We start from the raw sequence: 20,954 nt of genomic DNA, 5'->3' as shown, positions 1-20,954 counted from the left end.
AGGCTACCTCTGGCGAGCACATGGAGGGCTGTGCGACCCCCCAAAGAAATGCCACCTGACTGACCCACCGCCAAACCGGTCATGCTGGAGGATGTTGCAGGCAGCAGTGGTGAATTTGCCAATCTTGGTGTTCTCTGGCAAATGCCAAACGTCCTGCACGGTGTTGGGCTGTAAGCACAACCCCCACGTATGGACGTCGGGCCCTCATACCAGCCTCATGGAGTCTGTTTCTGACCGTTTGAGCAGACACATGCACATTTGTGGCCTGCTGGAGGTCATTTTGAAGGGCTCTGGCAGTGCTCCTCCTGCTCCTTCTTGCACAAAGGCGGAGATAGCAGTCCTGCTGCTGGGTTGTTGCCCTCCTACGGCCTCCTCCACGTCTCCTGATGTACTGTCCTGTCTCCTGGTAGCGCCTCCATGCTCTGGACACTACGCTGACAGACACAGCAAACCTTCTTGCCACAGCTCGCATTGATGTTCCATCCTGGATGAGCTGCACTACCTGAGCCACTTGTGTGGGTTGTAGACTCTGTCTCATGCTACCACTAGAGTGAAAGCACTGCCAGCATTCAAAAGTGACCAAAACATCAGCCAGGAAGCATAGGAACTGAGAAGTGGTCTGGTCACCACCTGCAGAACCACTCCTTTATTGGGGGTGTCTTGCTAATTGCCTATAATTTCCACCTGTTGTCTATTCCATTTGCACAACAGCATGTGAAATTTATTGTCAATCAGTGTTGCTTCCTAAGTGGACAGTTTGATTTCACAGAAGTGTGATTGACTTGGAGTTACATTGTGTTGTTTAAGTGTTCCCTTTATTTTTTTGAGCAGTGTATATACATAATACGACACTTGACATGTCTTTATTCTTTTGGAATGTCTGTGAGTGTAATGTTTACTGTTAATTTTAATTGTTTATTCCACTTTTGTTTATTATCTACTTCACTTGCTAAGGCAATGTTAACATATGTTTCCTATGCCAATAAAGCACCTTGAATTGAGATCAGGATGCTAAAGCCTATCGGTTTGTTGATTGGAAGAGTCAAACACCAACATGTCTCTCCAGTGACCTCACATATCTTCAGAGCTGCCAACTCATACACATTGGCCGTGAGACACACGCACTTGACCCTCATGCTCTCACGGCACACCTTATATGTCACTTATTGAAAACTACTGCTTTTATTTTTCTAATTAGTCCATTAGCGCGTTTACTTTTCAACTGTGCTCCAAATCGTTTTGAAATCAAACCATCTGCTCCTGCGATTCACAGCACTCTGAAAAGCGGCACATTAAAGCACATGATTGGCCTAGTTATGTGAGAGATCAAGTTGATTGGATGCACGTTTTACAGAAATGCCTCTCAGATTAGGGTGGCGCTGAATGGTTGAGAACGTTCTCCGCTGATTTTATATTTGTCTTATTTTTACCTAAAACAGGCTAAATACAAATAAATTATATTATTTCAAGATATTTTACCTGTAAAAAGAGTAGCATGGTGGCACTGTTTTATGTAAAATGTTGTGAACAAATTTAGGTTGCTGTTACTCCCGTCCATAAATCTATTGCAGAATGCAGCCTTTTGACAGCATGTACTAAAATCGATGTAATCCACACTTGCAAAAAAAAGGCAGCAGACCTACGTTATGTTTTAGCAGGGAAGTTTGGTAGGGTGACCTGATTCGTAACTGTGAAAATAACTTTGTCAAACAGGTTGTGATCCCAAAAGTGTACATTTGATTCTAGAGTGGGGAGAAAATTGATGAATAATTTGGTTAGGGTGTAGGGGCAGATTCATGTCACCTCAGTACTGCACGGTCATTGTTTGTTTCTTGGTTTGTTTTAAATTTCACTAAAAATAAAGATGTGGAACTCCAATCACGCTGCGCCTTGGTCCGTCTCTCCACACGAACGTGACAGAGATTGTAATCTATGATTTGGTTACCTTCTGCCATCAACCATTAATATAACACAATTGTTGTGCAGAGTCTTGGTGTAGTGGTAACACTCCATGGCACATGTTGCATATAACTTTCTAGCTGAGAACAGGGATCAATCCAACCTTCCCACTGTTTCTAGCATTTGCCTGTCACCTATTTCATTTCATTACTATCTGAATGAAGTGCCAAACCACCTAAAAAATACCGCCCCCAAAAAGATATTAGCATACTTTAAAATGGATCCACCCAAAATCTCAAAGTAACAAAGTTGTCGAATTTTGAGTGTTCATTTAATGTTCAAAGCATCCTGAATACACCTGACCTGTGGTTTTTATTTTGTTATTTTCCACTCTGGTCATAAATCTAAGCCTTGTCAAAATACGTAGATTTGCAGGAAATTAGCTTTAAAACAGAACAATTTTCCCAGTCCCCCTTCTAGGGCCAGGGGGGCAATGAAATTCACATAACAAATCTCACTCCAAGATTTATTCAAAAGTTGGCAGCCCTGTATCTTTGAATTCCTCATCTCTCTCTTTACCCGTTGTCTCCCATCTCTTGAGGCATAAAACCGTGCTAATTCGCAGGACAAAAAAAAACTAGTTTGTAACCGTCATAGCATTGGCAAAAAAAAAAAACACTAGGCAAGCTGATGTTGTGGGAGGTACTTTAGACAGAAACAAAAGTAAGGAGGTTGTTGAGGAGGATAGGTAGGCGTAAAATGCGAATGTTTTGCAACCTAAACGTTGCATGTTTGAATCCTCTCAGGGACAACCTTAGCATCTTAGCTAATTATAAAATGTAGCTAAACACAACCATAGCATTTTGCAACTACTTGTTAGCTAACCCTACCCTAACATGAACCCAACACTAGCCTTAACCTATCCCTACCTCTAATCTACCGTTAGCCACTAATGCTAATGCAACTGAAACACTTCTGTAAAATGCAACCACGTAACAACTGACAGCCATTTATAGTGACTTGTGGTATTGGCCCACACTTCTGATATGTTTAATTTCACCACCTTCTTTCTATCTATTTTCTCTGACACTCCCATTTTCCTCTTTTATCTCCAGGTAGCCCAAGCCCTCCTCTCACCTCCTCTCCTGCACCTCCTGGATGTTCTCGATCCCGATGGCACTGCTCCGTCGGGTGCCAAAAGGCCCAGACTTCTTCCTGGTGGGGCTCTTCCCAGGAATGATCAGAGACTGGGGAGTAGTGGATAGGTTAGTCAGCCACAGCACTATATTCCTCTAGCATGACTTATAGTAAAACATGGAGGCTGTAGTACACTGTCTAAGATATTACTTGGCCTGTTTTACAGCCAGTGAAAACGTGAATTCCATTCAAATATGAGTGAAAGGCATTTGTTAAATGTCATTGAGAGTCTGCACAATGACTCAAATGCCTTCAGTATATGATACTTGCTACCTACAACACATGATAAACGTTATGGGGGGACTAAAATGAAGTGACAGCAGCATGTTGGTGAAAGACAATTTGAGATAGTCCATCACTTCATCATGAGTGAAAGAGAGGAATTGATACACGGAGTAAGGTAATAAACCAGTAAGTATTCTCACAAACCTTTCCATTTTTGCGATGGATATTCTTCATAAACTCTTTATTACCTAAATTATAGCTTTATAATAACCCAGTGGTTTTACCCCACACTTGAGATGTTGAAAATGATTGCTTCATAAATGAAACTAAAAATATTGGTTGAGGCAGAAAGCAACAGTAATTGAGTTATGCAAAGAGACAGATAACCAGACAAATAAGCAAAGAAAAAAAGCAGAGAAACAGCGAATTAGAAGTGAGAATTATACATGAACCTCTTCTATTGTTCCTATCCCTATGGCACTGCCGCGACGTCCATGATACCTACTGGGACTTTTCCCTGGGACAAGTAATGACTGAATCACACAGGGCAGTAGAAAGCAGAGAAAGAGAAAGAGGGATAAATAGAAAGAGATTGAGAGTTGCAGAGAAACGAAGTCACCATGAGATTTCATGCAGCATGTAGCATTGGAACAGCAAGTTGCAAATTAGAACATGAGCTCACAGTATACCATAGGACAGAGAAGACAGGCGACATATTGAACACACATTGGAAGGCCATTCATATTGAAAGCTTGACTAGAGTCCGAGACCACAGAGGGGCATAACGTACTGTATTTGGTAGAGCTGGGATGATAAACCAAAAGGTATCGACACCGACCATACCGACAGCTTATCGTGGACATTTTGCAGATATTGTTCACTACGATAAGTAGCCTTAACTAGAGAAGTGTGATGTTTAAAATCAAATCAGTTTGCTAATATGACCGATCGTTAATGGAACAACATTCAAAGTACTAGTTTTAAGGGAAACATTGTGGTGCACAATGCTATAAACGTATCCTGCTTTTTAAAATAAAATATGACAGATAGAGAGAGATACAGAAGGGTCTGCCACAATCCAAAAAGTTGGTATGTGAAAGGGCAGATTTATTTCGGCGAACTATTTGAAAAACAGCAGCTGTTTCTTTGGATTGCCAGTCAGAGTATTCTGCAACAGTGTGTGTCACAAAGTGGAAATAGGTGGGTGCATTCATACAGGAGACTGTGTACTAACTTCTCGTCTTCACAACTGGCCACCAGGCACAGCTCCATACAGGATAGGCTTCATGCAGCGACAATGCTAGGCTGCATAAAGAGGCTACATCAGCACATGCAACACTCATTCCAGCAAGGTAACAAGGGAGGGACTCTGGGTAGTCAGACAGCTCAACTCATCTCTTCTCAACTGGCTCTCAGGTTGTCAGATCTGGATTCAAAATGTTATGAGAGTCTGAGTCAAAAGCCCACTAAGTCTGTAAAAGGGCAGAAAGGGATCATTCGCATAAGAAAAACTTTTTAAAAGGTGCAATAGCGCCTATTTTTTATGCCTCAACAGATCTGGGAACTGGGTTTCACAATATGAAAATAAATATGGTTTGAGATTAAGCATGACTGTATAACATTATCATGATATGAAAATGACAATCATTACTGTGGAATTAACAGTGGTTAATTTAAAAAAGGCCATGGAAAAAGTCATGGAAAATGGCAAACTGTAGAGGTGACGGATATGAGGTTTAAAGTGGGGAGCACATATATGAAACAGTGTGTTAAATAAAGGGGTTTGAGCACAGGTAGGATAGACAAGGATGGGAGGAATAAGGCGTTTGCTACAGACAGTCTAGGCCAATCCCACAGGGCTGAGAGGATAGGGTATGAATGTATTGAGTGTTGTTAGGGGAGGGTCAGTGTTTACTACAGGGGAGTCAGTACTTAGGCCCACGTGGGCCTCTGGTAAAACCAAAAGGGTTACTTACTATCCCTGGGGTTTTGGGGGTCTCGGTAAAGCTGCCGCTGAGACTAGTGGAGACAGTGTGTGGCTTCTTGTTACTGAGGCCCATGGCATCCATAGACTGGCTTCTGCTGCGGATCACCCGCTACAGAGTACAGAGAGAGACGAGGAGACACGGTCGGTAAGTGTGTATGGACCCTAACCCTCGCCTTAACCACACTAACCCTGATTCTAATGATAACCAGTGATGGAGATCATGCAGGACCGTATTTGAACACTTGGGGGCAGTGTAGATAAGTGAGAGGGAAAGAGAGGCCAAAAGAGAGAAGATGTCTATTAGTGTAAGACAGTTCCAGTGCTTCACACTGACAGGAAAGTGTAAAATAAGTCTGAGGTCAGAGAGTGGGTGTTCAGAGGAGAGTGATATAATCCTTCAATGTCTTGCAGGTGCTCAGTAGACTCATCCATGAATGATGTGGGGTGGCAGGTAGCCTAGTGGTTAAAGCCTTGGGCCAGTAACAGAAAGGTTGCTAGATCGAATCCCTGAGCTGACAAGGTAAAAATCTGTCGTTCTGCCCCTGAACAAGGCAGTTAACACACTGTTCCTAGGCTGTCATTGTAAATAAGAATTTGTTCTTAACTGACTTGCCTAGTAATATAGAATGTGCGGCGCTGGATAGACATAGAGAGAGAAAAGAAAGAGACAGACAAGACAAGACAGAGCCAGAGAAGAAAAGAGCATATTGGCACATGGGTTGCCATGCGAGCAGCGTCATCAGCTCGCTAATGAGAGTCCATTACAGTGTTCTTCAGAGACACATAATCACAGCTCCTCCACTGCCATGGCACACTGTCCTGCCCACACTCCACGCTCAGCCACCCTAATGGTCATTGATGAAGGACATAGAGTCAGATTGCAGGATGCACATTGACAGGGATGCTCCCAACTCCCTGATCCTCGCCTAGTCACATGACACTAAAAGTGAGATGTGATACGGTAACAGCTAATTATGGAATCTTCAACAGCACCAGGGCACTGCCAGAGAGCACTTTCTTTTCTGTGCATTATTTTTCATGTTTGAATACCCAGAATCCCTTCCAGGAAATAATATTCAACCTCTCTCATGCATGTCATGTGCCCGATTAAGCTTGCACCTCGTATAGTGGAGGGTTACCTTAAAGGACTCAAAGAAGCCCCCCCCCCCCCCACCCCCATTCTCCAGTTTGTCCTCGTCCCCTCCCAGGCCCATCATGGACTGGCTGTTGATGTGTAGCTCCTCATACAGTGTCTCCAACAGGGCCGACCGTGTGCGCTCCTGACAACAACACACATTACGCCAGTCAGAACTATAGAAATCAATCGTATGTAAACACTTGTGCACTTGTTCAACACACAAATACACACACACACACACACACACACACACACACACACCACACACACACACACACACACACACACACACACACTTGTAATGAGTATGTGAACCGACACGATCCAGTCATTCATCATCACATAAAGCATCTACAAACACACAAACAGACGTCATAGTAAAGTGGTGCAGCGAGAGCCGCGTGACTCCGCCCCCACACTGCACAGCATGCCGTGGCACGCTCATGCTCTCACCTCCAGCTTGGCAAACTTCTCAGCCTTGTAACAGGCGTACTCCGCATTTATCAGCTTCGTGAACAGGAACTCATGGAACTCATGTCCCTAGAGAGGAAGGGGAGGAGGAAGGGCTACATGAATATGTTGTCCCTCTCATGGGCTCACCTAGTTTATGCATTACTTAGATTCATGACTTCTCACCTTTTTAAAGATGGCCGGGTCCGGTAGAGCGGGTCCAAAGAAAGGCACATCGTCTCTCGCTGTCACAGACACCTGGAGGGGAAGAAGAGCGGTGAAATGTATCCAAATGACAACAGCCCATTATGCTATCACTAAATCACATAACACTGGCTAGCCCCTAAAAACCTTTATGAGGAAGATAATGGGCAGTTACTGATTGATATCTAGTAAGGCATATGTAGGTTGCCTTGGGCCGAGTCTCTATGTATTGAAATAGCAGGCTTGAGCAGGGTTATAGACTGTGAGGAGTGTCCCTAGGCTTATAGTACCTTGTACGTGACGGTGTCTGAGCAGGCATTCTCCACCTGCACCACCACATAGGCATGCAGGAAGTTGGAGGCTATCATGTCTGGCACAAAGGGCGTGTTTTCCTCCTGAAACAAGATGGCCACGATGTCGTTGCCTATGTGCCTTTTCCTCTGCAGCTGCAAACACAACAGCACAAACAACCGTGTCACCATTATGGACATAAACTTTACCACTGCATTAAGATCAGCAAAGAACACCTTGATGAATTAAACAGGTAAAAAATCCACTAAATGCATAGTACAGAAACAATTTGTGCTTACTAATTGTAAGTATGAAACATCTCTCTAAAAGCAGTTTTCAAGTAACAATTGCAGTCATGTGATGCTTATTGAAAGGCATAGGGCAGCCTATAGCCCATTCAGTGAGTGGAGACTAAAAGGGACAGCCCAGTGAGCACCGTCTGGTGTCCATGGACTTTGAAAAGACCTTGACTGGCCTTGATTTCAATGTCCACAGACGTCCCTTCAAATCTGAATCGGACCAAATTTGAACAAATCATAGATGTCTAGGTTTCAGAAGTTTGGACTGTCAGTACACCACAGTACAGTACAGTACAGCACAGCAGAGTACGATTACTAACATTTCGGTTATTTTAAACAACTAATTGATCGACGTCGGATTAATTATTTGAATTCCATTTCGTTCAGTTTTTTTCTATGAGCTCAATGCGCTCATTGCGTAGTTTCTCTAGAGGTAAATTAGATCAAGCTCGAACTGTGCCATGCAGTAGGGAGTTGTAGATTCCAACAGGCACATATTCTACATAGTCTGGTGCAGAAAATGTGGTAATTAACTTCAATGACCATAATCCATTGCATGCCTACTTGTCCAGTCTGTATGTTTATTTTAAGCCTGCTACGTTAGTGTGGGGCAGACATGGAGAGGGAGAGAAGAGACAGAAGAAAGTGTGATGGAGAGGGATAGAGAGCAGTTGCTTCACAAGGTATCTCTACCTGAAAATACATGATCTAAATGATTGATAGTTGGTATTCAGCAGTCATAAAAGTATGCCTTATTTACTTCGAAGAACGACTAAAATAGTGATTTTGTCAGACAGCATAGGCAGCAGCCCTATAGAGAGATGATGATGATTTGGAATGAAATAATACATTCATCAAATAAAATAAATAAATGTAATATAAACAACAATTGAACATTTATATTAAAAGTAATGTGATAAATTATGCTTAATAAGTGATAAGCAGTAATGGGCAGTCACTACCATCATGGGACTTTTATTAATTGTTTTATTCTGTGTTGTTACAGTATTCAACCCACATAATGCATAGTACAATTAATGTTAAAACAACATTTGCGAAACCAAAATTGAAAACTGTGATAATTTTCCGAAACTGAACCGACCTTAAAAAGTAGTAATCTCTCAGCACTACTGTCCCTTACTGTACTGTTCTCTAATGTACTATACTCTACTGAACTAAACTCTACTGTACTGTACTCTCCTGTATTGAACTAAACTCTACTGTGTTCTGCTGTACTGTACTGTGCGGTACTGTGCTGTACAAACTTGTGACACATAGACTTCCGGTCCGGACCGACCAAAATTGGTCTTGTTTGGGAGTGGAGCTCATTACAATAATAAGAAAAAATGTAAAAGACGTATTTTCAATGTCCGCAAAAAAAAAAAAAAATTAACATCTGTAAAATACATATTTTGAAAGTCCGTAAATTACGTATTTTCAATCTCTGTAAAATACTTATTTTCAACTGTAAATCAGAACCAAAAATGAACCTAATTTCAACGTCTGGAAATTGAATCAAATCAAATTTTATTTGTCACATGCGCCAATTACCACAGAAATTAAAATCAACGTAAAATAATAATTTAGAGACAATTCATTATCTAAAACAGTGCCTATCCACCTAAAACAGTGCCTATAGGGTGACTGGAATCTTTGACAATTTTTTGGGCCTCTTTTCAACCTCATTTTGGTCACTGGATGATCATATTTCCCTGCACTGTGATTATAGGCCTCTACAGCTTAGCACTTGCTCTCTAACATGTGTTGACTCACTGTTCAGTCACCAGTTTGACATGTTATTCTGCACACCCCTGTGAACATTGGGGAGATATTCATGACACCTGTTGATTAATGACATTCACTGCAGAGCTAAGCTCTGCCATAAAATAGCACAGAGCATATTGATTGTATGCATAAAACAGTAAGGCAAATATTTATTTTTAGGGCTTTAGCTGCTGAATTGCTTTATAGTCCTGTGTTTTGACACTGTGTTTTACACATGAGAACAATCAACCATCTGTTTCAAGCTCTAAAGAAATAAGGACGATGTTGTTGTTATTATCAGAGGCTATATATCTATTCAATAATCCCATGCACACACACACACAGGGGCCAGTAGGGGCCAGATGGTACCAGAACAGCTACTATGCATGAGGGCAGATGGACAACAAGGGAGTGAGCGCTGTCATGTATAACCATGGTGAAACACAGACACTCAATAATGATCTCAACACAGGCTCAACGCCAAGTAAACCTCCACTTTGGACTGCTAGTTGTTTTCCTTCCTCTTCCTCTCAACACATTGTGTCTGTTCATCTTTGCCTGTATCTCTTTGGTGTCACACTGAATCCCTGTTCGTCTTTGCCTACAAGGCTATCTTCTGTGTGCCCACATGGCTCAGCTCTGTTGCTCATTCGTCTGCTGAGAATATGGACTCTCCTTGGGAATATTCTCCCAGGGGGGCAGGTGAGGTAGGTAAAATCACTCAAAACAGCAGGATAAAGCATTAAGCCACCAGACTGTCATCAAATTGGAAACTACATGTTGCTCATGCCTAGCTACTCCACACCCATCTTCACGGAAGTTACAACTTGTCATGAAAAATAACCCTTTCAGGTCAAAGCAGACAGGGTCACTGAGGACACCAACAGGAGAAAAGAATAACAGTAAAAAAGCATAATAATTCATGGTGGCTAGTCCCTCGGGCAAAAAATATTTTCCACAGATTTTACAAACCGGTACTTATTACCCAGTTATGTTACTCAATAGAAATTAAGTAGATAGAATCTACAGTCGATCTACAGCTACTGACAGACATAATGACAGACAGGATAGGGCCTGTGAGTTGACTGAGACAGTTACCTGCTGGGTGTCTCCTTCTGTGTATGGCAGCTTGGTGGACACATGGAGCATGATCTCCTTGTTGTGAAAGTTAGTGTAGACTGACTCTGTTCCTGTCTGGCCATGGGTGACGTCCAGTCCCCCTCTGAACCTGCAGAGCCAGAGTGTGAACCAGACTGTTACAGCAGCAGCACAGGTAGTCTCAGTCTTTGTGCAACCAGACAGCCCATCCACACCACTCTGTCTCATCCATCATGCAGTAAATGCAAAGGGCATTTATTCCCTTCCACTTAATCATAATGTCAGTATCACTAAGAATATTATATTGCTCTAAATTGAGAGAATAAGAGCAGAACTACAGTAATAAACATAGATGTATTATTTCCATGGCTGAAAGACTGCAGTGTCATCACCCAGGGAGTCATGTCAAAGTAAATTGTAATCAATAAGAGACATGACCAGTCTATCGTCTGCCATGCCAATGCCTTTGCAAGCCCACTCTTACCCTTTAAAGTCATGGAGCTCAATCTTGTCGCCCAGAAACTCCAAGAACTCCACAAAAGCAGGACTCTCGTTGCTGTTCCCAAAGAGCTCCTCCTCAGTGGTCTGCAGGGAGAAATACACGGCCATGAAGAGGAAGTAAGACATCTGAACTCAACAGTTCCATAGGAGGAAGCACAGAAAGTCCTCTTAGTTTGGGGAGGGAGAAGCTCAGACACCTATATATAGTCTATTAAAAGTGGCCAAGCTGCAATGCAATGATGAGTAGCACAGTCATAATAATACTCCAAATTCAGAAACGCATCAACTGTTATAAATACAGCATATATGACTTTATATGATTTTACTACCACAGGGTATATACCACTCACCTGGCCAAACTTCTGATAAATGACTCCAAACTTGAAGTTGTTGCTGATGACATGCTCATCAAAGGTGACAATGAGCCTTGAGGCCTGGAAAATGATAGTACATTTAGCAGAGTAAAGGTGAAGGTGACTACCTCGTAGAAAAAAGGGTTCCCTCTGTGGAAAGGGTTCCACATGGAAGCAAAAAGAGTTCTACCTGAAACCAAAAGGGGTTCTACAAAGGGGTTCTCCTATGGGGACAACCGAAGAAGAACCCTTTTAGGTTCTAGATACTGTAGCACCTTTTCTTTTTCTAATAGTGTAGAATCAATGTAGAGCAGTGATGGGGGGACCATAAATAGATGAGAAATACAACATTAATAAATGCTCCTTGCTGGACCAAAATATTAGTGTATAATAAAAAAGTAATAAAATAGTTTGCTACTCCATTGAACATTTCACGATGAATACAGAGCCTACCTTCGGGTAGAGGACTGGGTAAAATCTGTCCACGTTTACCTCTTCAAACACCAGCTGCAAAATAAAAATGTACTTTCAACTTTTCCTCCGGCCATTGCAACTTTATACAATATCTTTTGTTTCAACTCCACATCTAAGAAGTCCCTTTCCAACCATTGTCCACAACATGCCCTCTGGGCTCTGTCATCCTACCTTGGCCATCTGGACCACGTTGGGGAACTCAGTCAGGCAGGAGATAGGAATCACATCATGGTGGGTTTTTAATTTGGTCCTAAAAGACAAAATGTTAGAACAGTCACATAGATATTCACCATTCTGTTTCTATAGAGGGGATTATATTTGTTTTCCATGTAAAGAACCTTCAACACTTTGGTGCCATTTCAAATCTGTTTCCTTCCCATTTTGTTGACATCCCTGCTGATGCAAATGTGATGCAGAACTATTGTAGAGAATTTTCCCTTGAATGCTGTGGAGACACAATGGTGATTTGCATAGCCTGCCTTGCCACAGCCAACTATGAGCAACACAAACTGTTCAGACCGGCACTGTACAAAATTATTCAGGTGGTTAGTAAATTATTCTTGAAAATATCATTATTTTGCCATAAAAACATTTACTTGAATATAATTAGTAATTTACTCTACGTCATTTGTTCAACCAACCTAAAAAAAAAAATGATTTCAACATAAGATAAACGCATAATATAAATAACTATTTGTGTGTAAAAACAACTACAAGGGAAATTGTGTTTAACTTACTCAATTTTCATAATATTTCCTTTCATCTTAGGAATTTTAAGTTCTTCCAACAACTTGCCATGTGGCTCTGTTTTCAGAGGATTGTGGGTCATTTTGTTTTGTTCAACTTTACGATACTTTTACACAATGTTGTATGCATGTTTGAAGAATGAAAAGCACATTTCTATATTAGTATCAAACAATTTGATATGCTTTGAGGTGTAATGGATCATGATGCACGGATATCAAAACCGTTGGGGAAATTGACAATCAATGATGAGACCACCCATTCTCACAATTAGTAACATCATGCGAGCCACTTTTGACAGAGGAAACTACATCAAGCTACAATGCGTTCAGCTTTACCTCCAATTAGTGTTAGTGGAATGAGCACTGTGCTCAACAATTCCTGGATACAAATGTAAAGTGATTAAATATGTAAAGCCATGTTTAACACTAAGACACGATCAATAAAAGTAACTCATCAGAAATAGATCTAATGTACAATATCAGTTCTAGATTTGATAAAATTAAGTTGATCTTTGCCATTTTCTTATGCTGGACTTAATATATTAGTGTTTGTGAAACACCACCACCTGCAAACTGAGCACACTAACTAACACAACTACTCTCAGCCATACACCACCTGCAAACCGAGCACACTAACTAACACAACTACTCTCAGCCATACACCACCTGCAAACCGAGCACACTAACTAACACAACTACTCTCAGCCATACACCACCTGCAAACCGAGCACACTAACTAACACAACTACTCTCAGCCATACACCACCTGCAAACTCAGGCCACATTGGAATAGAGAGCCTTGTCTCAATATTTTCTGTCTTCATGGGTCATTGCTCAGTATAGGTCTTGAGCCACCTCAGTGAATGTTGGTATTTGACGTAACTGAGGTGGTGACTGTACCAGAAGCATGAAAACTGCCCAGCTGATCATTAGACAGCAGGTGGGCCACCCGCTCGCCAGCTTCTTTCTTACATCAAGTGGGAGGAGGATAAACAGCCGCTACTGCTGGAGTCCTCTCTCTAGGGTCGTAAAATTCATTCACAGCTTTTATGGAGCGTTGAGTGCTGCCTCCCGCCTTGCTACTTTATCATTAGTGTTATAACGGGGAGGAGTTGAGAATTTCAGTGGCCTGTGTTTAAGGCTAGAGTGCTAACCCTGAGCTAAATTAACCTCTCTCTGACCACATAGTGGACTTCGATAGGGATGTAAATGTGGACAGGACTGCTTAGAGGCTGAAGCAGACCGATGCCCTCTCCTCTACTCTGGGTCAGGTGTTATTGAGCACTACATGGTGGTCAAGCGCCTGCAGTCCATTATTGACTATACTGTCCTGGAACAGTATTTGTACTGCACACTAGGTGAAGAGAGCCTGAGAGGAGGCCACAAAGGGAGAGAGATACACACAGAGAGAGAGAGATACACAGAGCGAGAGAGACAGAGAGAGGTTCATGGGAAAGAAATAGAAGGAAAGAGAGAGAGGAAAAGAGCGGCACATGGGGAGAGAAATAAAGAGAGTGCTGGAGACAGAAGAGAATGGGGGAGAACGGCAGTGGGCAATAGAGAAAAGAAACAGGAGAGGAGGTAATGTGTAGAGAGGGAGGTGGCAGGGGAGAGATAAAGATAATTGGTACCTTAGCAGCAAGCGGAGGTGCTCCTGGTCCCCGATGACGTCATACTTCATGGAGAAGACCAGGTGGCCCAGGGCAGTGTCCATGGAATAGTAGTTAAAGTGTTCCTATAGAGACATTACCAGGAGATCCCCTCAGATTACAACTCATCCATGCCTCAGGCACTTGTTCATTAATTCTCTGACTGGCCTAGTCCCCCTCAGCTCCACTGCTCAAACAGACAGAAGCTCCTCCAGCTAACCTAACAGTGGTAAATACAGAAAATACTTTAATTTGTTAGAAACACAGTCTCCCCCCAGGAGAATGAATGGATGTAGGCTCACCCTGTGATGTAAGCAACCTGAGGGAATCTGAGCGAGCAAAAAACAATACTTCCTTCTATTCCCATTTCAGTTTCAATCTATTCCAATTTCAGCTAGAATGAATACTCCAGAAAAACACGGGTAGCAGAATGCTGCCTATAAGACTATGCTCACCTTGCCCATGAACTGTTTCCTGTAGATCTTGGCAATGCTGTTGGTCTCCAGCTTGATGTGGGAGGAAGCACATGGCTGCTGCTCAGGCCCAGGTGTGGCACTGGATTTGTGATTGGTCCCCTCGATCCAGTAGCCTCCAAACTGAGGCAGCAGGATAAGGGGGAAGGGGCTCCTACGGCCCAGGACCTGATATCAACCATGATGACACAGGTTAATGGTTACATGAAAATAAACACCATTACATGGAATTAAATTCAACAGCATATAAAGGGTTACCACACTGTGGGTTCACACAGAATGTTTATGACGTATCACAAAGCTCTATATGCGAGACAGATTTCAGTTTCAGATTGTTTGTACCTCGTGAACGCTGGGGTAAGGGATATAGTCCTCCTCTGTCTGCAGAGAAAATCACATGTCATACTTATGAACAACATTGTTCTATTTCCCATCATAGTGCCCTCATAAATGCAGCATGTGACTTATGTGTTCAAAGCACAATCAATCAATATACAAATGCTCAATCTACAATGCCCATTACTTAAATGAAAGGAACCTACATTACATCAGAGACTGAAACCACTTTAACTCTGAGTGTGCAACCCAACTAAAGCAGCTCCCTTTTTAGAGTGGCCAACACAATAAACTTAACAATGTATTCACATCTGAATTATCCCCTATTGTGACACTCAGGGCCTTTATTTTTTTTATTTATTTAACGAGGCAAGTCAGTTAAGAACAAATTCTATTTTCAATGACGGCCTAGGAACAGTGGGTTAACTGCCTGTTCAGGGGCAGAACGACAGCTCGGGGGTTTGAACTTGCAACCTTCCAGTTACTAGTCCAACACTCTAACCACTAGGCTACCCTGCCGCCTTGGCAAGCATCCCTTTGTTTGGATACAGACTGTCAACCCGCTGAGGATATGTTACAAAGTCTACCGTTCCTAGACTCACTTTGAGGGGTGGAGGGAGGATGCATCTCTGCTCGTCCATTCTACTGCCCTGTGGAGGGAGATAGAGGCATGCCAGGGGACAGGTGATATACACAGTACACACACACTCACACATCTGCACAAAATATTAGACTTCTTACTCCAATTCCACTTAAAAAAAATGTAATATTCAAGTTCATAATGTATCAAATATTCCTCTATAACGAACCTTGGCATTACAGGTACAAAGGAAAAGAGAGACATGAGAAGCTTTCAGATGAAGGGCAATACATTGTTTCAACATATCAACTAGACATACGTAGCATCACGAGGAAACAAAGGCAGAGAGAATTCAAATGTAAGTGGAAGAGAAAAGAGAGGGTAGCAACTGAAGCAGAGGAGTGACAGTGTGAAAGACAGGGGAGGGGACAACAGGGAAGGTGTCATCAACAGCCAGATCCCAGACTACACAGACCAGGGGTCTATTCACAGTACCCATGTTCAGAACGTGTTTAGGGCATCGAACAGTACTATATAGAGCAGTGGTGGCATGCAACATTTTTCCGTCGCAGCTTGCTCAAGCGAACAGCAAGATAAGCTTTAAAAGACAAATCAAGCAGCACCTCACAGCAAACTACCTTAACTTCCCGCATTTTCTGTATATAGTTGGTTTTGGATTTGCATAATATGTATGATATGTAATTGTTTATGTTCTATTATCTTTTCATATTTTATAGTGTATTATTTTGAAAGTTTTTATGTTTGTGGACCCCAGGAAGAATACAGTAGCTGGGGCTTATGCAACAGCTAATGGAGATACATATAAACACACAGCATTGAGATAATCAGAGTGAGTAAAGTAACTGAAACAGAAGCAGTTAAAAGGCCCAGTGCTTCACACAAGGAGCTAATTGGTCACTGTTCCAACAGGGACAGTTTATAGCTTAGAATTAGTTTTGCTACACATAGAGATAGAGATATTGATAGGCTCTCAAAGGCTGATAGCTCTTTGAGCTGATAACGTAGATAAAGAGGGAATATTCCAATACAAAGACCCAGTATGCAGTATAGTAGTAGCACTCATAATTCATCAAACCATCTAAGATCTGTGTCACTTATATACGCTACTACGCTGTGCTCATCAAATAAATAAGAATATGAGCTGCTTTTGTCTCCTAAACCCTAACAGTGTTACACAACAAATAAATCACAAATGTTGTAAACAGGAAACAGGACGAAGACACTTTCCATCTCGGCCTCTCAGAGCACAGAGGAGAAACTACAAAGAAGACAAAGCAGTGAGGATAGTATACAGCAGAGCTCTCAGACCACTTACTGTACCTGCATCCTCTCGATCATTGCAAATAGGTCCGAGGTCTGAGGGAGAGACAAATCGAATAGGGAGAGTGGTTTACTGACTGGTAAAATATGCTGGCTCTGCAATGTTCTTCAAATGAGATTTCTCTTGTGTTCATCCCAACCCATTTGTGGATATGGAGCTGGGAGTTCTGTTGATCCAAGTCCTATTTTATTTACAACCGGCCTCTGACTCCTCCATGGCATCGATGTGCTGCACTTCTTTCCCAGGCCTGTCACACCACCCCAGCACAACACCAGCCCAACTGAGACACCATTCAGTATTCACTGAATTGCTCCTCCACACTGGAAAACAATCTCCTGGAAACACATATATATTCCTCTGAAGGAGTGCAGCCCAGAGCCTCTAAAGGCGGTGGACGAATAGTAAGGCTGCAAACAGCCACTAACCACCTCAGCTGACTTCCTGGCACTGTGTGTTAACTCTGGACACTCAAGGTGTGTTGATGAGTGACCGTAATACACTTAGCCCATTAGATCAACATGGAATGGGGAGAGTAGATATAAGTCAGCAACTGAAAACAAATGAGATACCTGGCTTTACAAACTGGTTCTAATATTACCCTCCGTCTGCCAGCCCTGTTCATTTCTAATCAATAGAAGTCTACTGTACAACTCCTGCAAGAAGTGAGGCAGAGATCCATCAGATTCATACTCCTCTAACCAAAAATCAACACCAATGCTGTAACCTCTTTACAAACTCCATTCACTATCAGCTCCCATTAACTGCAGGATCCATTCTATCCCAGATAAGAGACATTCATATAGAGTAAGAGAAGTAATACCCACAGCCAGGCAGTTGTTCTCCACAGAACCTGCTACCCTGATGCTGGGCAGCTCCACCCTGACCACAACGCATCGGCTAGGGGAGTTACCAATTAAACACTTTGTGAGCTACATAGCCAATGATGAGTGTCACATAGCCAATGATAGCCCAGATTGTTGTGCAGAGAGGCCCTCTCTGTACCATGTAACAAACGTGGAATGAGGTGTCAAGCTGATGTTTCCACATGACAACATACATTTACTATGGGCACACCAGGACTTACTAAAAGGGTGCATACACACACTACTCACATACACACATACTGACCAACATTGTCTTGTCTCAATTTAGCCATGGGTGCAACCCATTGTTCCCTGTGTGAACAAACAGTGTCATATGATACGCTGGCAGATCCTACTGCCGCCTTGAAAACAAACATAAGTGCAAACCAACATGGATCAAATTGCCAGTGTGTATCGGAACCCAAAACTAAGATATTACTGTTTTTCATGCACAAATATTCACCTCAAAATCTGTGACTGTGCAGTAATAACCTAGCCTGCACGTGCAGGACGACTGAACTATCTGCCAGTCAAAAACAGACCATTGAGAGGTGCTGACATGATAATGAGTAACAGTGATGGGACTGGAAACTGCACTAAAGACCAACCCTGACCTAATGGCCTCCTATACTAGACTCTCAATTGTCTGTGGCTACTGTAAACTGTCCTATCAAAACCAAGCAAACCAAATGAGTTGATCACACATCTGTCATGTTCAACCAATCTCTGTGCACATGAGAAATCAACAAATTAATATGAATGATAAGACACAGCTGTGCCTTCAAGTGAGAACAGCTGTTCTGACTGCTACAGAGTAATGTCGATCAGATATGCATTTAGAATAACACTACACTGAAAGATATCTAAGATCACAGTGATCTGCACTACAGTATCACTCAGTCTCTTACTCATTTACAACAGTAAGAATAAATACTTACATCGCTGTGTCGTCTCCTCTGGCCCCGTGTAATAACCGCAGGACTGAGGAACACATGGCCACTCTTAGTCATCCTGAAGTCAGTCATAACTTCAAAACTCAGACTCCAAAAAACAGTGTACTGGTATATTTGTCTCTGTGTGTGTGTAGTGACCAGATGGTCAGAAGCCTGACTACTACTGTCACTTTACACTCTGCATTCTACTGCATCTAAAAACACTACAGGAACTGCTGCTGTGTCTCATGACTAAATAGCTCTGCTTGCCCATTAGAATGCATGGGTGTGTCTGTGGGTATAGATCTGTATGTACTATATTTGTGTGAGCATGTGCCTGACTGTAAAGATCCTCCCCTTCTCTTCCTCTTTTCACACACTCTGTCTGTTCTCGAGGAAGTAGAGAGAGAGAGAGGCACTGCGTTTCTCCACCTCCCACTGTTAATAACTATGCCTCTCTCTGGCTTATTTGCCCTGCCTCTCTTGCTTTGTATAGTTCTCTTTTTACCCTTTCATATGGTGAAAATACTGTCTTCCTCGTTCTGTTCTTCCCCCCCCTCTCTCAATCCAAAGGGCTTTATTGGCATGGTAAACATATGTTTACACTGCCAAAGCAAGTGAAATAGATAATAAACAAAAGTGAAATAAACAATAAAAAATGAACAGTAAACATTACACTCACAAAAGTTCCAAAGGAATAGAGCCATTTCAAATGTCCTCTCGCGCTCTCTCTTCTCTCTCTCTCTCTCTCTCTCTCTCTCTCTCTCTCTCTCTCTCTCTCTCTCTCTCATCTGAGGACAAAAGCACCATGAACTCATAAACAATCATCAGAGGCCTTTCCCACTCTACAGCATTTCCCCAATAAATGCACTTCAAATAAACCTTGTTTCTCCACCATACACTACAAACAACTACAAAGTCAAATGGTCTAGCTAAATTAATTATCACACTGGTGATTTGTGATGTTTTATTTGTGCTAACAATGACTGTGTTTTTGTATTTAAATGTGTATGCATTTCAAATATTGATATAGTATTATACAGAGCGCATTTGGAATTGAGACATAGGTATCAATATGTCTTCCGTGTTCAAATAAAGGTAAAATAAACACTATATTGAATATAACAAGAATACACATTGTCTAAACTATCATACACACGGCTGTCAAACTATGCAAACATACAGTCCACAAGTGCCATAGTCCACACATCCTCTGAGCTAAACACATATCATAAATATACATTCTGTACATACAGTAGTCTGTGCTCAAAACTAGCTTATTTACACTGTAAAGTAACTCTACCTTCCAGTCTGAATAACGTGTATAAACTGCCTTCCATGAACTGAAGAAGCAAATGCTCAATTTATTGGTGTGCTCTGTAAAGACCATGGTTCTTGATGTTACAGTAAGACCCTCCTTCTTTCTGTATTGACACACAGCCCTTTTCTCCAGGGACCTTTATTGACCCTGTGAAAGTTTTAATGGGCCTGGTCTCAGATGACTCAGCAGGCTGCATGAGCCCAAAGAGGGTCTGCTGATTCTGCAAGGTCCAGGGTCTGAGATCAGGGTATCAACATCTCATCTCTTCAACTTTCAGAACAACAAGAAGGGTAAACATTCTGTAGTATATTGGGTTGTATGTGTGAGTAAGAGGAAGAGAAAGAGAAAGAGGGAGGAGAGAAAGGGAAAGAGTCTAGTTGTATTATTGTGTGAAAGTGTACACTTGTGTATTTTATGGAACTCCTCCTCTCTGGTACTCTCCCACTATCACATTTACAACCAACCTACTTACTAATTTACAACCAACCAACAACCAACCTACTTCCTGCCACAGGGAAACACATTTCAGAAACCTCTCAATGAAAACTGATTGGGTTAATTTTCTAATGGCGCTGCAGTTGTACAAGAATATGAACACTGTCAGTTCATCCACCAAAATACATTTCTGCAGAGAGAAAATCAATGGACAAAACACTAGAGGGGAGAGTTCTGAGTTTCTATGATGAGGAGGCTATGTATGCAGCATTAAACCTCTAATACCGATTGATGTCTTTAAATAAAATGGAGACACTTTACTGTGAAGGACTGTTGTACTGTAGGAAGAGCTTTGAGCGAAGCGTACATTTGCATTAATGGCAGCAGATAAAGTTGG

The 20,954-nt window shown here is 42.0% G+C and overlaps 1 protein-coding gene across 8 annotated transcripts in view; it reads right to left on the bottom strand.

Moving 5' to 3' along the window:
- Window positions 1–20,954, bottom strand: part of LOC139413432 (rap1 GTPase-activating protein 1-like) — a 39,214-nt gene that overhangs the window by 4,874 nt on the left and 13,386 nt on the right. For 3 of the 8 annotated variants that reach the window (XM_071160807.1, XM_071160805.1, XM_071160806.1), the window contains exons 1-17: window positions 18,808–19,164; window positions 17,006–17,041; window positions 15,687–15,734; window positions 15,091–15,129; window positions 14,731–14,916; window positions 14,258–14,361; window positions 12,052–12,130; window positions 11,860–11,913; window positions 11,404–11,487; window positions 11,037–11,137; window positions 10,553–10,682; window positions 7,391–7,546; window positions 7,083–7,154; window positions 6,900–6,986; window positions 6,448–6,588; window positions 5,298–5,417; window positions 3,037–3,146 (exon numbers count right to left, since the gene is read on the bottom strand). In XM_071160807.1, the coding sequence (XP_071016908.1) occupies window positions 3,037–3,146; window positions 5,298–5,417; window positions 6,448–6,588; window positions 6,900–6,986; window positions 7,083–7,154; window positions 7,391–7,546; window positions 10,553–10,682; window positions 11,037–11,137; window positions 11,404–11,487; window positions 11,860–11,913; window positions 12,052–12,130; window positions 14,258–14,361; window positions 14,731–14,916; window positions 15,091–15,129; window positions 15,687–15,734; window positions 17,006–17,041; window positions 18,808–18,894 (1,634 nt within the window). In that variant the 5' untranslated portion in view covers window positions 18,895–19,164. Of the gene's footprint in view, window positions 1–3,036; window positions 3,147–3,773; window positions 3,855–5,297; window positions 5,418–6,447; window positions 6,589–6,899; window positions 6,987–7,082; window positions 7,155–7,390; window positions 7,547–10,552; window positions 10,683–11,036; window positions 11,138–11,403; window positions 11,488–11,859; window positions 11,914–12,051; window positions 12,131–14,257; window positions 14,362–14,730; window positions 14,917–15,090; window positions 15,130–15,686; window positions 15,735–17,005; window positions 17,042–18,807; window positions 19,165–20,954 lie in introns of those variants that run through there. The other 5 variants (XM_071160810.1, XM_071160809.1, XM_071160811.1 and 2 more) reach the window with 4 other exon arrangements.

The sequence above is a fragment of the Oncorhynchus clarkii genome, chromosome 7 (genome assembly GCF_045791955.1).
Source record: "Oncorhynchus clarkii lewisi isolate Uvic-CL-2024 chromosome 7, UVic_Ocla_1.0, whole genome shotgun sequence".
Classification (NCBI taxonomy): domain Eukaryota; kingdom Metazoa; phylum Chordata; class Actinopteri; order Salmoniformes; family Salmonidae; genus Oncorhynchus; species Oncorhynchus clarkii.
Note: the sequence above shows the minus strand (reverse complement) of the source record. Positions and strands in the feature narration are given on the sequence as shown.